The sequence below is a fragment of the Poecilia mexicana genome, unplaced genomic scaffold, assembly GCF_051168715.1.
Source record: "Poecilia mexicana isolate PSO_F unplaced genomic scaffold, ASM5116871v1 scaffold_16, whole genome shotgun sequence".
Lineage (NCBI taxonomy): Eukaryota > Metazoa > Chordata > Actinopteri > Cyprinodontiformes > Poeciliidae > Poecilia > Poecilia mexicana.
The window spans coordinates 5,956,870-5,973,034 of record NW_028263385.1 but is presented as its reverse complement, the minus strand read 5'-3'; the positions used below and the strand labels follow the sequence as shown (position 1 = coordinate 5,973,034).

At 39.7% G+C, this 16,165-nt stretch overlaps 1 protein-coding gene across 1 annotated transcript in view; it reads right to left on the bottom strand.

Annotated features, from left to right (window-relative positions):
* Positions 1 to 16,165, bottom strand: part of agmo (alkylglycerol monooxygenase) — a 78,353-nt gene that overhangs the window by 49,583 nt on the left and 12,605 nt on the right. The window contains exon 3 of the mRNA XM_015000956.2: positions 14,949 to 15,100. Within this exon, the coding sequence (XP_014856442.2) occupies positions 14,949 to 15,100 (152 nt within the window). The remainder of the gene's footprint in view (positions 1 to 14,948; positions 15,101 to 16,165) is intronic.

Genomic DNA, 16,165 nt, shown 5'->3' with positions numbered 1-16,165 from the left:
AACATTTAAAATTAAAATCCTGAACTCCTGCGATCCATAAACTTGAAGCACCCAGCAGTCATAAAACCCCGTGTGTGGGTCTGCAACACCTGAACAAACACACAGCTGACAACTGAAGGTAAGTGTTTTTAAAGCAGAGACGCGAAACCATCTGTCTGTTCAGGCTTTAATAAGTGAAGCTGAGTTTTAATTCCTCAAGTGTTTGGGATACTCCAAGTGAAAGCTACTGCTCCCGAATGTTACTTCACACCTTTCTTATTTAAGGGTTATGACTGGATTTTAGCAGGTGTGACTGGATAAAAGTCACAAAGATTGTTATTTTAGGTAGAACAGACGGGGGCTAAATGCTGCGCTTTTTTCTTAGGATGATTAAAAACTGAAAGGTGTAATTTTTCAAAAAACTTCATTGGACATTTCAGTATAAATTACATTTCTTCAGAGAAAGCACGAGTGAGGTAAAGCAAGAGGGAAGAAAACTGCCTGGATCAGCGGCAGCCAAGAACAAAAATTATGGTATTTCTTCCGCTCTGAACTAAGGGGGATTGGACGATGAATAGTCCCACTACGGGACATACTGGGAGGATAATCCAGCCTTTGTTTAATTCCAGCAGCCTACGGCATTCGCAATTTTTCACTTCACTAGAGTCACGCTTGGCAGGGTCCAGGACGAAGGGCGGCGAAGATTGATGCTTGTTGTCACTGATAGGAAGTTGGAACTGCTAAGCTTCACTGCAGGTCCATGTCCTCATCTGAGGACGCGGCGGGACGCTGCATAGTTTGGCTGGGCTTATTCAGGAGGGAAGCCCTGCTGACGATGAGAACCGGTGCCACAGAGCCCAAATTCAAAGCTACCGAAGACAGATCTCTGCTGATCTCTAAATCTGGATCTCTTGAGAGTAACAAGGATGAGTGGACGCTAATCAGCTGAAGGACATTTATGGCACCGTGCATGAAGAGAAAATATGTAGGAAACTGTTGGTAATATTTCAGCAAAACTCAGCTTTAAAAGAAAGTATCAGCAGCAACAGTGTGACTTTAAGTGCTGCAGACTGCAGTTTTAGCTGACTCATGCTGACAAAACGAGGCTAATCAAGGTTTAAAAATCATAAAATCAGTTATAAGAGTTGTTTCCATATGTCAAAACACTGCAAAACATAAAATCTTACCAACTATGTTTGGTCTAAATTCTAGTCCAAATATCTACATATGCTTGAAATAAGACAAAACTAACTTACAAGTAACTACTAAGCTTGTTTTAAGTAACAACACTGACATTGATGAAAATGTATTAGTTCAATTAGCAGATTATTTAGTTTATAACAATACATTTTTTCCATGTTATAAGTGAAATAATCTGCCAAAAGACTTTGAATTTTTGCAGTGAAATGATAAAATTCACACAACTTTAAACATTATTGAAGATAGCCTCCTAATTAGCCATGCTAACAGCATTAGCCAGGTGGTGTTATTATGTCACTTTAAAATCAATTCATTACACCCTGACAAGCAAAATTTCATGATGTACCGATTTTATTTTTTTTACTGAACTTTGTCAGACAGCCAAGAAGCTTAGCTTTGTAGTAAAAATGAACAATACTGCTGATATTTGCTCATCTGTCCAAATGATTGAATTCAGGTGTTTCAAACACTTCGGTGGCCACATGTTCACAGTGAGGCACAGCCATGCAGGCTGCTTCCAACATTTATGAAAAACATGGAGAGAGAGAGTAAGAGGAGAGCAGTGAAACAATGTCACTAGCTGCATTTCTACTACGAATGAGCACAAAACTTTGTAAACGTTCCACTAATTTTGCAATTGCAGTGATGGTTCGGATACACAAAAGACCAGACATAATGAACGGAGGTTGAAGGTGGAGCTGGAACAGAAGAGGAAAGTAGGAAGGCTACAGAAAACCTTCATCTGCAGATGGTGGTGTGACAGAGGAAGCTGCTAGGAGTGGAGTTGGAGGCAGATGTTTTTATATGAAGAAAAGAGAAAGAAAATACTTAAAAAAGAGGCTGTTAATTTGGTCTGCGGCCAAGTAAAAGGAAGAAATGCACAATTTAAACACACAACAAACAGCAGGAGGTTTCTCATAAGTATGAGTAAAATAGATTTATGTAAAGGTGAATTTACATGTCAGCTGAAGCTCAAGCAGCTCTGACCAATGTGGAAAACTGGATCATGTCACATCAGATCCCTGTTTGTAAAAAGACATTTTAAAATCTTGTTCCTGGTCTCTGATGAACCTCCTGCTATTTGTTGCGTCTTTATTGCTTATTTCATACTTACTGTATCTTTATCTCTTATTTTCATTTCCCTTTGGGATCAATAAAGTTGATTTGTTTTACGTTTTCAGCCTTCAAAGCTGATTGGCAGGGGAACCATCTAGATCCATTTGCTCACCTGATTACTCAAGAAACGTTTAGTTTTTTTCATTTGTCCTGAAAACACTGTTGTTTTCCTCAATGCCACCATCATGCCTTCCACTGAGGAAGCTGAGCCTGGGGACTCTGGGTTGGGCTCTCCAAACTCTGGGGACGAGGTCGCCGAGGTGGTCAAAAAGCTCCTCGGTGGCAGGGCCCCGGGGGTGGATGAGATCCGCCCGGAGTTCATTAAGGCTCTGGAGGCTGCAGGGTTGGGTTGGCTCACGCGACTCTGCAATATCGCATGGACATCGGGGGCAGTTCCCCCCAATTGGCAGACTGGGGTCCCCTTGTTCAAAAAGGGGGACCGGAGGGTGTGCTCCAATTACAGGGGGGCCACACTCTTAAGCATCCCTGGTAAGGTCTATTCAGGGGTCCTGGAGAGGAGGGTCCGTCGGATAGTTGGGATCTTGTTCACGAATGAGGGAAGAAGGGAGCGGGAGATCGACAGGCGGATTGGGGCAGCGTTTGCCGTGAAGCGGGCGCTGTACCGATCCGTCATGGTGAAGAGAGAGCTGAGTCAAAAAGCGAAGCTCTTGATTTACCGGTCGATCTACTTTCCCACCCTCATCTATGGTCATGAGCTTTGGGTCATGACCGAAAGAACGAGGTCACGGATACAAGCGGCCGAAATGGGTTTCCTCCGCAGGGTGGCTGGGCTCTCCCTTAGAGATAGGGTGAGAAGCTCGGTCATCCGGGAAGGACTCAGAGTAGAGCCGCTGCTCCTCCACGTCGAGAGGAGCCAGTTGAGGCTCGGGCATCTGGTAAGGATGCCTCCTGGACGCCTCCCTGGTGAGGAGTTCACGTCCCACCGGGAGGAGGCCTCAGGGAAGACCCAGGACACGCTGGAGGGACTATGTCTCTCAGCTGGCCTGGGAACGCCTTGGGGTTCCCTGGAGGAGCTGGAAGAAGTGGCTGGGGAGACGGAAGTCTGGGCCTCCCTTCTGAAGCTGCTGCCCCGAACCCGGATAAGCGGAAGAAAATGGATGGATGGATGGACACTGTCTAATGTAGAAAAATATGACTTGTATCAGTTCTTTTCTATCATGTTTTGGTGATTTACTCACCACAAAATACAGTGAAACCAGCTGACCAAACATGCTGGAGCTCTCTTTAGGTTGCTAGGTAACGGTGCAGTGTCTGTCCACTGTGACTTAATCTGAAGGTTTTGAAAACGGCTCATTTTCCAAACACAACAAAACATTAACTTATTGCCAAACATGGTTGGGTGTTTGTTTTTAGAAGCAACTGGAAGAACAAAAAAGTGCAAAATGTGAATTTTTCAGAATAAGTCCCCTATTATCAACTATCAACTGCCTTATTAATAAATAAAAAAAACAAAGTTTATAATTTAACAACAGTGAAATTTAAACATTAAAAGAAGCTGTGGAATGACAGCACAGAAAGTTTGGTGTTAGAAGGATGTTTTACTTTTTTACTCTGCACTTTTGAATGGGAGTATGACACATAATCAAGGAGCTACAAATTACCAACAGTCATGAGTTAGACTTTGACAGATACTGTTTACGTCCAACTCAACTGCGTTTGCAGCAATGCTTACATAACCAGAGTGGTATAAATGCAAGAACCAAAGTCCTGCTGAGCTCCATAAATCCAGCTCCAGTAAAGTGCAGCTCTAAGTGGACACGACTGCAGATCTGTACCTTAAATAACGATGCCATAAAAGAAAAATTGGACAAGACAAAAAAAAATCATTTTGGAATCAGATTCAAAATGACATCCTTATAAAACGCTTTTATAGTGACATCAATCAGCTCTCTAAATCATCACCCCAAGCGACAAACTCCTGGCACTTCTATGCAACACCCTTGGTGTGCATTCCTTTGAATGGTGGGCTGCGCTGTCAATCAGAGGAGTAATGGGCTGTGAACAGCCCTCCAGTGTTTGGACTGGAGGGCTCGTTGGACAGGGTGCCAACCCAAACAGGCAGCGCAGGACTCCTCTGGATGGCGGACCGAATGCTCCTCAGCCGCTGCCATACTTCATGCTGTCCACACAGCTCCGTCACACACGCTAATCCAAACACACCAACCCCGGTCAGGCCCACTTACAGCTCCGACAAACATGGCATGAAGACCGCGGAGCGACAGAGACAGGTGAGGTTGAAACGCGTTTCATCAACATTAATGAGTAATGAAATCCAGAAAAACCTTCACTTTGCTCTCTGTCGAATCTTCATTCAGCAGGTTTCATATTGCAGTTTCATAGCGCATCGTCCAATCTTTTGCTTTTCTTTACCCACTGCAAAAACTCCAGATCTTACCAAGTATAACTGCAAATATCCTATTACACTTGAAATAAGACAAAACTAACTTACAAGTATCTTTTCAGCAAGATATAGGAGCCTGTTTTAAGTAAATAGTTCCATTAGTTGATAAATTTGCTCATAATGACATTTTCCCCATGTTATATATGACTTTTTCATCAGAATTAAAAAGCTCCCACATCTTGCTGATGAGTTGCTTTTATGTTAGTTTTGTTTTAATTTAAATGTACTAAGATATTTGCACTGGAAACTAGACCAAAATACGATTGTGTGTTTTTGCAGTGGACTCTTTAAAATCCAGGGTCTCTGATTGAATTGTGTGATTTTAGGGTCTTTTCTCGTAACATTTTGGTTCTTTATACATCAGTTATTGGTGTCAATATACATCCAGGAGCAAGATAACATAATATCTTCTTATTTTGAAATACCAACCTCTACTGGCATGGAGTTTAAGACGTTTGGAAATGCAGCCAACATGTTGGACAACTATGACACAAGATATAGGAATACTAAACAAAAGTGGGTAAAAACACATTTCAAACCTTCACCATCATATGTTTCTATCTCGGTTTTTCTCCCATACAGTAGAAAGGTTTTCAAATTAATATTTTATATCCCAAAATGCGATGGAGATTACAGCAGATTAAGGAGTTTCATAAGTGAGAAAGCTCTAAGGTCTGAGAGTTGTTGTAAAACTACCAAACCTAAATGTAGAGACGCCAAAAGATACGGGGAAAGTATTTCAACCAAAGAGCAGAGATAAAATGTCATGGCCACAAAAAAGCAAGAGCATAGAAACAATTGAAATAATCTCACGGCAGATCAATGTTAGGAGTAACTGTCACCTTGCAGCGCTTTGCTGGTCTCTGCGGTTTAATTTTCATCTCATCTGTTGAGAAAAGATTTGAGAAAATTACAAATCTCTATAAAAGGACAGAGAAAACTTGGAAAATCAGATTACAGTCAGATTATTGTGGATATTATGTTTGTATAAAAGCCAAAAAATGTGCTTTGAGACTTCCCTGTGATCTCTGAATAATTAATAGAGTCCAAGAGACATTTTGTACTAAATATGATCAAATACCCTCGAGGCATTCCAGCAAAATATGCACACAAAGACTGCGGTCAGCCCAGAGACAAAACAGTCCCTAAATCCACACATTTCTTACTTTAGTTTCTGCTATGGCTAACATTACAGCTTATAAAGATAAAGAAATGGTTTGTGATTATATTTCACAGTCCCTCCCCCATCCGTTTCCCTCAGCCGTGTCTGCAGTCGAGATCAGCTCGTCCATCAGCACTGCTGACACAGGAAAGTCTGTCTGTGCAGCGCATGAGGGCAGCAGACAGTCGAGCCGCGGCCTCTGCTTAGCTCAGCAGCCTCCTGGCCGATCATAACAAGCCTCCTTTTCAACACTTTGTTAAAGCCGTTCGCTGTCCAGGCCCGGCGGATGCCATCTCTCTGTGATGTCTGGGGCTTCAGTCTCAATGAAGGGAAATTCTTTCACCTTCTTTCAACAGGCGGACCGGCCTGCACGGAGACCTGTATATCACTGCTAATGTTGTCTTTGCCTCCCAGGAGGCTTTTCACTTCATCTCCTGTGCTGCCGCCAGCCAAAGTCCCACATCCTGACCAAATCAGACCAACAGGAGCAGCAAACCAAGCCAGGGGCCTGAGTCTCGCTGTCGGACCGTGCAACCTGTGCAGAGCCAGGAACTGGCCGTCACAGGAAGATTTATGGAGCCCCAGCTGCTGGGGGCCGTGCTGACCCGGCCCTCCGTCCCACAGACAGGAGGAGCTCCGTTTTTACACAAAACACTGCAAAAAAACAAAAAAAAACTAAGTATTTGTGGTACAGTTTCTAGAGCAAATACCTTAACACTTTGAAGTAAAACAAACCCAACTTACAGGTAACTTTTCAGCAAGATATAGGAGCTTAAGTCAGTAATTCCTAAATATTGATGAAAACATACCAGTTCCACTTGCAGATTATTTCACTTATACCAAGACATTTTCCCCATGTTATAAGTGAAATAATCTAGGAAAATTAAGGAATTATTTACTTAAAACAAGCTCCTATATCTAGTTTTGTCTTAATTCAAATGTATTAAGATATTTGCACTAGAAACTAAACCACATGTGTCAAACTCATGGCCCAGGGGCCAAATTTGGCCCGGCATAGCTTTTCATGTGGCCCTCTGGACTCCAAATTACATCAATAAGTTCCTCCAGTTTTTCACAAATCCTCTAAAATCAGCCGAATCCCACATTTTTTCTGAGTTTACTGCAAAGATTTTTCAAAATTGGTCAAAAACATTGGGCTTAATTGACTCAGCCTTACTAGATGCCAGGTTACAATCCATGATCAATACGGCAAGTAATAAAAAGAAGTCACATTTAACATCATACATTAGAACAAATATAAAAAGTCCTTACATATATTTCTAAATTAGCATCACAAAATGTGATTTTGATTACAATAAGCCACAAAAACAATCACAAAACCCTGGAAGGACAGTATTTATTAATATTTTAACAGTTCAATGGGTTTTATTAATGTGTACCGTCCCTTTAAGAGCAGTCAGATTTCTGCCCAAAATGAAACCAGGTTTGACTCCCTGAACGAGACAAAAAAATACTTTTGTGTTTTTGCAGTGATCGTCTCACTTTGGTCGATACCTAGAAATCACATTTATAATCTCAGATTATAAATGAAAACAGAAGCTTTGCCTTTATATTTGCACTGAAAACTAGAGCGATAATTAGTAAGCCTGTGTGTTTTTGCAGCCTAACAGCAGAGGAGCGCTGAGCACATCTGGTTCAGCTGCTGCTGTCTGCAGGTCTGATGAGGTGAACTGGTGTTGGCACATCAGAGGATGGACAATAATGGGTTAAATAAGGTGAAAGTGAAGCCAGAATATTTATGAGGGCTGTTGGTTCGACAGGAGAGATGCTAGCATGTTGGCAGGATGAATCTTATGGACTAATTTAGCTTTTTGCAAGTAATGATCTGCAAACATCCCAAAAAATTGACACAATAAAAGAGTTTGAACATTTTTCCCACAGGAAAATCAATTTTTTCAGGACATTTTAGAAACAAAAACTCATTCACTGTTACATAATTTATCATTATTAATATTTTTGTGGTAGTTTTCTACACTACAGCGGGATGAGGTAAAATAAAATACAGAAACATTTTATGTTTTAAAATGTTTCTAACAGACTCAATGCACCAGGCTGGTCTGAAAACAAAACATTAATTAAAGAAAAGAACCAACCTTTATTTCAGTTACACTGATCAATAACTCATTGATCCATTGTGAATAATAATAATAAACATTCAATACATTGAAGCAATCCAAACAAGCCTGGTAGGTAAATGATGTTCCTGCTCAAATTAAAAACTTATCTACATATAAAATCACCCAAAAAATCTCTAGAAAAAAATTTATCTCACAAGGTTTTCTCGCTTTTTAGCAAATCTAAATAAGCAAAGTGATTCTGAATAACCTAAAACCAAAGAAGTTTGGTCAAAATTTAACTTCAGATGAGAAAAAAAGTCTTTATTATGTAAAAATATCTGGTTATCTGCAGGTTTTGTTCTCTCCCAATCTAAATGTTTACATTTAAATATTTTCAAGGTTTGGAAAGTTCTTGAAAGTGCTTCACATTCTTGCTGCCCAGTTTAGTAATAAAGTGAAATCTAGCTAAAATTCAGGCATTTTTCAAAGATTTCAAGCACCTGCAACTTGAAATAAACAAATTTAGAAGAAAAACGTGAAACATGCGTCACAGCAGTAACGAATCTGAGACGTAACTGAGAAAAAAAAAACATTTCTTCTAACAGCTTGTAACATTTTCCTTTAGTTCAATTTTATACATCATGTAAATGTTTTAGATCATCAAACATGTTTCAATATGAAACAAAGATAAAAACCTGGGTGGTGTTGAAATTTTTACTGGTCTTTTGTGAAAAAGTGATTATAATGAATTGGCTAAATTATCAACAGGCTTTTAGTTGAATTTCACAAACCAAAACCTTTTGAATAAAAAACAATCACTTTAACAAAAACCTTATTGATAACATAAAGTAGCCCAAAAGTTGTAAAAAAAAAAAAAAAGAAAAAAAAAGAAGCTAATAATCTGCTCCCAATCTAAAAAACAAATAAATCAAGAACAGATGAGAAACAATTTCACTGACATCAGTTTGGAAAGAGTTTCTGCAGCCATTATTAAGGATTTCAGACCCCAGGGAGCCACAATTAGAGGACATTAACCACAAATGGAGAAAACTTGGTGGTAAAAAGGCATTAAGGTGTGATGGGCCACCAAAAGAAAATGCTGATGTGCCGCTTTAAGCACTAATATTACACATGGTGGGAATACAAATATCTTTAAATTATGAAAACATTTATTGAAACGAAAATATTTCCAAATCAACCTGGACCCGTTTGATTTCCTGTTGAATCGAGTTTAATTTCATAACCAGGACAGATCTTCCCTCCATCCAGGACTTTTACAGTCTGGATATATCTGCAGACCCCACACATCCTGGACACAAAGTGTTCAGACTTTTACCTTCAGGGTGGCGCTACACAGCTCTAATCACAAAAACAAGTCGCTTTTACATGATGTAAAGCTCAAAAAAGAAGATTTTATGTATTAGATTTTTAATAAATTTAGTTATTTAAAAACTCAGATTGTGTCCATCTGCGACTGAAATGGATCATCTGAAATATGAACGACTAAAAAGTACATTCATCACGCTTTAGATTGTTTTGATCCTTATGCCTAAACATGTTTTAATTATCCCAAATTCAGAAAGTTTCCATGTTTTGTCTCACATTCAGCTGAAGCCCAACTTCATGTTTCCACAGAATGATTCTGCTATAGTTTATCATGCAGCGCCGCGGAAAAACAACCAAATATTTTACCCAGCTTGTCCCGTAACAACTGGCTTTCATCAAGAGATCCTTCAGAAGCAGGAAAAGAAAAACAAACCCCTTTTTTCTTTTACCGATTCAAGCCCTTTTCTTTTCTCTAAAATTACGTCATTTTGAGTAGGTAATGATACCATTTCATGTCTATAAGTGATACTCTGATGTTTCTGAGCTATAAGCGTAACAGCGGCGGCCGTTAGTGCGGCGAGACGGCTGCAGCGTAACTCCATTACCTCACATATAATCAGAGCGTAGACAGCTGACTGGCTGATTAATGGCTTCAACCTGGCCGGCACGCCTGCACGAAGATGCAGGCCGAGCGCAGAGCTGCTATTAGTGGCGCTAGCGATACGAGTTTAGAATAAACAGAATCAACAGGCCTGTCAACAACACAGCCGCATCCGAAACAAGCACCCAAACCCGTCCAAGGCGCTTCAGAAAATAAAAGACAACAAAACAAACTTTTGCGTGTTTTGGAGAAAAAAAAAACATCAGGTAAACTGGGTCATTTATCAAAATCTTAAACTGGATTTTATGGCTGTTCAGATGAAATCAAGTGAGAAAAAGCTCCTATTATTTCATAAATAAGTAATGTAGCTAAGTATTTGTTTCTGGGACGCGCACTGATGATATGGGTTCGTGCAAATATTGATATTAGGAGCAAAACTGGAAAGGCAGTGTGTGCACAAAGGTCATTCAAATGTTTGAAGTTCCAGATTTGCCTCAGCTTTGACCACAACTGCTGTTTGTCTACGCCGACTGCAGCCAAATGCAAAGAAAGGCCCATAAAAAGCGTCTGGTCACAGGCTTTTAGTATTATTATTATTATTTTTGTGAGCGTGTGCGTATGAACGTAGAAACCTGAATTTCATTAAGTTCTAAATCTGAAAAGGGCTTGCTGATTAGGTGGTTTCAGTTTTCTGTTTCAATCTGCTGCTATCTCCAGAATCAGTGTCTGGCAGCAGAAATCCCCACCAGTAATGTCTCCTGCACATAGATGGCATCAGCGCACATGACTGCCAAATTCCTTCCACTTAATTATCTCTGAGCGATCCTTTTTATGTTGAGGTCATGGGAGGGAAACTATGAAATCAACCATAAAACTGCTCAAACTCACAAGTATATTTTACACTGAGAAAATGTATTTTTTACCCTCCCCCCTCTGAGCACAGGGTGTAACTTTGCCTCATTTTGAGCATATGTATTGTAATTTTTCCTTCGTTATTCAAATGGAGGATTTATTGCTCTTATGCCTCAACATAATAGGATTAAAGATGCAACTTTTCTTCTGTTTTGAACTATAGCAAAGTTCTTCCAAGAAGTAAAAGTAGTAAAGCAAGACACAGCTCATAAAGTACGATTATCCAGCAGTCAGAAGCCAGCTCTGAGCATTAATGGGCAAAACGCATCTCCGGCTTTGGGGTATTCTAATCAAAACTTCATCTGGAAGGAGAAGGAGGTCAGATATGTTGAGTGAGACAACCTCAGCTGACCAGAGTGAGGCACGAGGACGGCGGCGGCGGCCCGCTCCTCTGCGGTCGCAGAAAGCAGCTTCCTTCTGGTAACAAGAGGAAAAAGCGTTTATATCCAGAGAAACTGCAGCTGCTCAGGAACTTATGACTTTGTGACCTCAAAGGGTTCCAGAAAAACATCCCCAGCGGGCGGGAAGAGCAAAGAAAGAACAGCACGATTCTTTCACACTTCTGAGACACCCAAGAAAACTGATTTTACAATTCAAAAATAAAATTACTACAATGAATACATAAAAACTAGCATGTGGCGGTGCAAGAAGAATTCAGGTTTTCATGAATCATATCCACTAAAATGCCTCTGTAACATCACAGCTTGATGTCCAAAAATGAATTTACAATAAAATCCATGAATACTTGTCACCACCTCAAACAATGCATAGAAAACTGTCAGCCTTATTCAAACACAAAATATTGCATCGTTACTCGATAAGTAATGCTTCTCTAATAGTAGCTGGTTTTACCCCCATTGGTGGAAATGACTTCAGTGGTTCTTACAGTCATCTATCATTTCTGACGTCAGTCTGAACGAAGCTCACCCACTCCACACTGTCATCTGTGAGACGTTTGAGGGTTTCTTTACCAATCTTTAGTCACATCGATTACTGCAACAGTGGCTAAAAACAAACAAAAACATCAACCCTCCAGCTGCAGCTGATCCAGAACGCTGCTGCTGGCGTTCTGACTAAAACCAGGAACATGGAGCACATCAGGTCTAAAGTCCCTACTCTGGCTCCTGTAGCTCAGAGAATAGACTTTAAAATACTGCTGTTATTTTATAAATCACTGAACCGTTTAGCACCACAATGCGTAAAGATCTGCTGCTGTTATCATAGCAACGCTACAGACCCCTCAGGTCTTCTGGTTTTGCTCTACATCCACAGAACCAGAACCAAACATGGAGAAACAGCATTCAGCTTCTATGCACCGCAAATCTGGAACAAACTTCCAGAAAACTGCAAAACAGCCAAAACACTGAGTTCCTTTAGATTTCGACTAAAAACCCAGCAGTTCAGAGTTGCTTTTGAGAATCAATGAAACATTTAACGGTGGCGCTTAACTAAATGTAATGTTTTAATTGTTGAGTTTTATGACCTTGTAACGTAAAACACTTTGAAATGCCGGGCTGCTGAAATGCGCTACACTAATTTAAATAATTGATTTGATTTTAAGTCGCTCCACAGCATTTAGGGAATCAACACTCACTTTAACAGTCAGTGGCTTCAGTCAGGAGAACAAGCTAAATGTCTGAAGAGAGCAGGACATCTTCAAAAGGTTTTCTCAGTATTTCTGAAAGTGGTATTAAATATCTGTGTATGTGTTATAAAAACATGGGGTGTCTTGGGAATAAACACATACAACATACTAACTTTGTCACCTGCATAAACATTTTGCTTTAATTCTAAAAAGTTGAGTAAAACTCTTTTGTATCTCTTTTGATTTTTTTTTTTAAACACACACAGTGTGACGTCACCTCCAAATTAATAATGGCTTCTCAAGGCAGGAGGGCTAGAAAGCTTTACATTGAACGCAGTTCCTCAGCAGGTCAAAGCACTAGAAAAAAGATGGGAAATAATGATGCATAAATAATAATGACAGGACTCTTCAGTGCATTTTTCATCATCACTGAAAACTTTATGATTTAATCTGTTAATCTGTTTTATGAAGACAATAGCTTCGTCTGACAACAACGCTGGATAAACCATGTGTGTATAATAGAGAAAATCTGCATGTTATTAATCATCAACTGAGCAGTCAGCACTAGAATATAACTTTATGATTTAACATCCATTCCTTTAATATTGACTGTGTAGAACAACTTGTTTGTGGAAACTCACATCTTCATAAATAACCGATGAGGAAGAGCTCGCCAGCATCCAATGAGATCATATTTCCTGCAAGGTTTTGGGATTATAAACACATGCAGATGTATCGTCACCATGACAATATTAATGTCTAACGTTCTTCAGGCACATATGACATCAAGTGCAATTAAAAATGGCGGCTGTAGTTCCGACGGTATGTTCTCCCTCACCTCAGAAAACACTCTCTGGCCAGCAGCGGGAAACATTTTGAAGGCTTCTGTTTAGCCAGGGTCTAATATCAACACAGCGGCGGCGGACTTTAATCCAAAACTATGAAGGCTGATGTGTCACTGACACAAATAAACATCGCCAGAGGCCACAAATGCCTACCTCTCATCCAGTCGGCTGAGTGGCAGCTGAACATCTGCCATGTGCATCACTAAGCAAACACGGAGGAAATCCTTGTAAAGGAGAAAAAAAAGCCAGAGCCGTGACCATATTTTCTGCTTGTGTTCCTTCTAAAAAAGATGCTGCAGGACGGTGGAGATTCAGAGACATTACTATATGCAGCCTGTTGCTGTGGCAGCCTTGGGTTGAGACCGCAGCTCTCAGGAGGCTGAGGCCTCTTACATCTGGACAGCACTAAAGCAGCTGGATGTAACTCAAAAATAATTGCTTCCTCTACAGTGTCCAGGAAAACACCAAGTGACTGCCATGTTCACCGCTCCTCCCTGCAGGGAAGGCAACTAAATCAACATTTTTAGGCCATTTATCATCCGCTGACTTTGTAGCCTTTGTTTGGACTTCGTGAAAGCAACAAGAAACTCAGAGATAGTCGTTTTCTACACAATGAAGACCTGCGGAAATCAATGAAGCTTCAGCATTAAAGGCTACCTTTTTATATAATTTTTTGATTAAAGGTGAAAAAGAAGGTCACAACCCATTTATGCTTAAAGGGAACCTAATGTGTTTCCTTTTAAACATGATAGCAAACATAAAACATGCTCATTACATTTTGTGTGCAAAATCATCTCAGATAAAAAGATTTCAGTCTACTTAGTTCTGCCCACTTTGAGCTCCTTTCAGAATGAAATATTTTAGGGCTCTGTCACTTTTATGCAAATAAGCCATTTCTGGCCACGCCCCCCCTAACTCTGTGTTAGTACTCTCACCCTTAAATATGTGAAAATGACCTTAAACACATCCAGTACACCTTCAGCAAACGGTTTCCAAATGGTAAGTCAACATCAAAACACGTCTTTTCCAGCAGCCATTAAAGAAAGGGATGAAATGCATGTAAACATGTAGTGAATATTTGTGTATTTCACTTCTTTTGCTCAATATTTTTTTGTCTATTTAATAATTTCTGCTAGTTTTATGGATTTATTGACTGTTTAAAGCAATGTTTGTTCTTGTATTGAGAAAACTATCTGTGCAAAAATGTTTTTTTAAATATCTCCTTAAAAGTATTTTAAACAACAGAGACAGTATAACAGAAAATTTTTATTATTTTTTTTAAGTTTACTTTTAAAAACCTGTGTTTATATTTTTATACAAACCAATGCTTAGCCATGCAATGCCATAAAAAGACATCTGTCATTTCCTTTGCTCCTTCTTTTAAGATAAATTTCTCCCTTGGGAGACAAATGCGGGGGCTGGGCTCCACTTCTGTTGCTAGGTGACGGGCCGGGGTTGCTAGGTAACGAGGGAACGTCAGCATTGGGAGGTTTTTGAAACGGCTCTTTTTGTGGACACCAAAAAACATTTACTTACTGCCAGAAAAGAGACAAGTGTTTTTTTTGTTTTGTTTTTTTTGTTAGCGCTTTGAATGTTTCTGGACGCAGTAGAGACTGAAATGGAAGAATAAAAATGTGCAAAAGTGAATTTTTCATAATAGTCCCTTTAATAAGCCTGGATTCCTATTGTTTGTGGACATCAGTGTAATGTTTTTATCGGTACCGTGAGCGAAGCGATGGACCCAGTAGTAGCAGAGGTCCACTCCGAGGAAGGTGAGCCACCAGGTCCATGCAGAGTCCCAGGGCAGCTCCAGCAGGTGGAAGTGGTCCCACACGTACAGGTAGGCCGACAGCTCACAGCTTCTCATCACCAGCCTGCAGGACGGACACGGCAGAGCTCTGCTTCAGCAAAAACACAGGGTTTGTTTTCCCACAGTGAGCAGCTGGAGGGTTAACGGTAAGACAGTGGGTATGTGGTACGTTTTGGTGTGAACAGGCAGATGCTGCCACAAAGGACTGTAGAGGCAGATGTTCATCTTCCAGCACATCGCGTGCTAAATGGTTCAGTCAAAGTCCAGACCTAATAAACTCAGTAGAGAATCTGTGGAAAGGTTTTGAAAACGTATCTGACTTACTGCCACATATGGAAATAAAATGAATAGGATTTTTTTTTTGTTTATCAGAAAAGGGTGGTTCTGACAAGAGTTGCATAAAGAAAGAAAAAAAATAATCGGATTAGAGTCACATTTGCCTGCTGAGTAAACAAAACCAAAAAGTACTTATTCAGACTTTTCCATATTTCATTTTAATTACAAATTTGCATAAACATGAAGTAAATTGTTGCTTCCTGATTTTTTTATTTTTTTTTTGACAGTAGCCATACCTTTGGTTTACTTTTAACAACACAATATATTCTGATGCACAAGAATTGGATGTTTTTCTTTCAAAACACAAACATGATAAATTAGGATCAGCTGCTTTAACCTTCCCCTTTCTTCTGTCTACTAGGCCTCACAGAATAAATCAATAAATCAATTAATCGCATGATAAATTAAAAGAAACTCAATTTTCATTTGCTTATCGTTTTCCTCTTTTTTCTCTCTTTGTACCAAAAACTGAATGATAAAAGTTGTCAGTCTGGTGTTTTGATCTCAACTATCCCTTTTTTTTTTTTAAATAACTTTGTTTACAGAGACTTCATAATTCACTGTATTTGTTGTTTCTGATGTTTATTTTGGATATTTAAAATGTCTTTCAGTTCCAGTGTTAAATGTTCATTTTAGTTGAGAATATGTTCTTGCATTTTTAAGCCATTATTACCAAAATAAATGTTCTCAAAACAACAATGTTACCGTTTATCGCAATAAGTTCTGGGACTATTGATCGACCAGCAAAATGTGCTGGACTGGCCTAGTAGTAATTAGTTACATTTACTTGAGT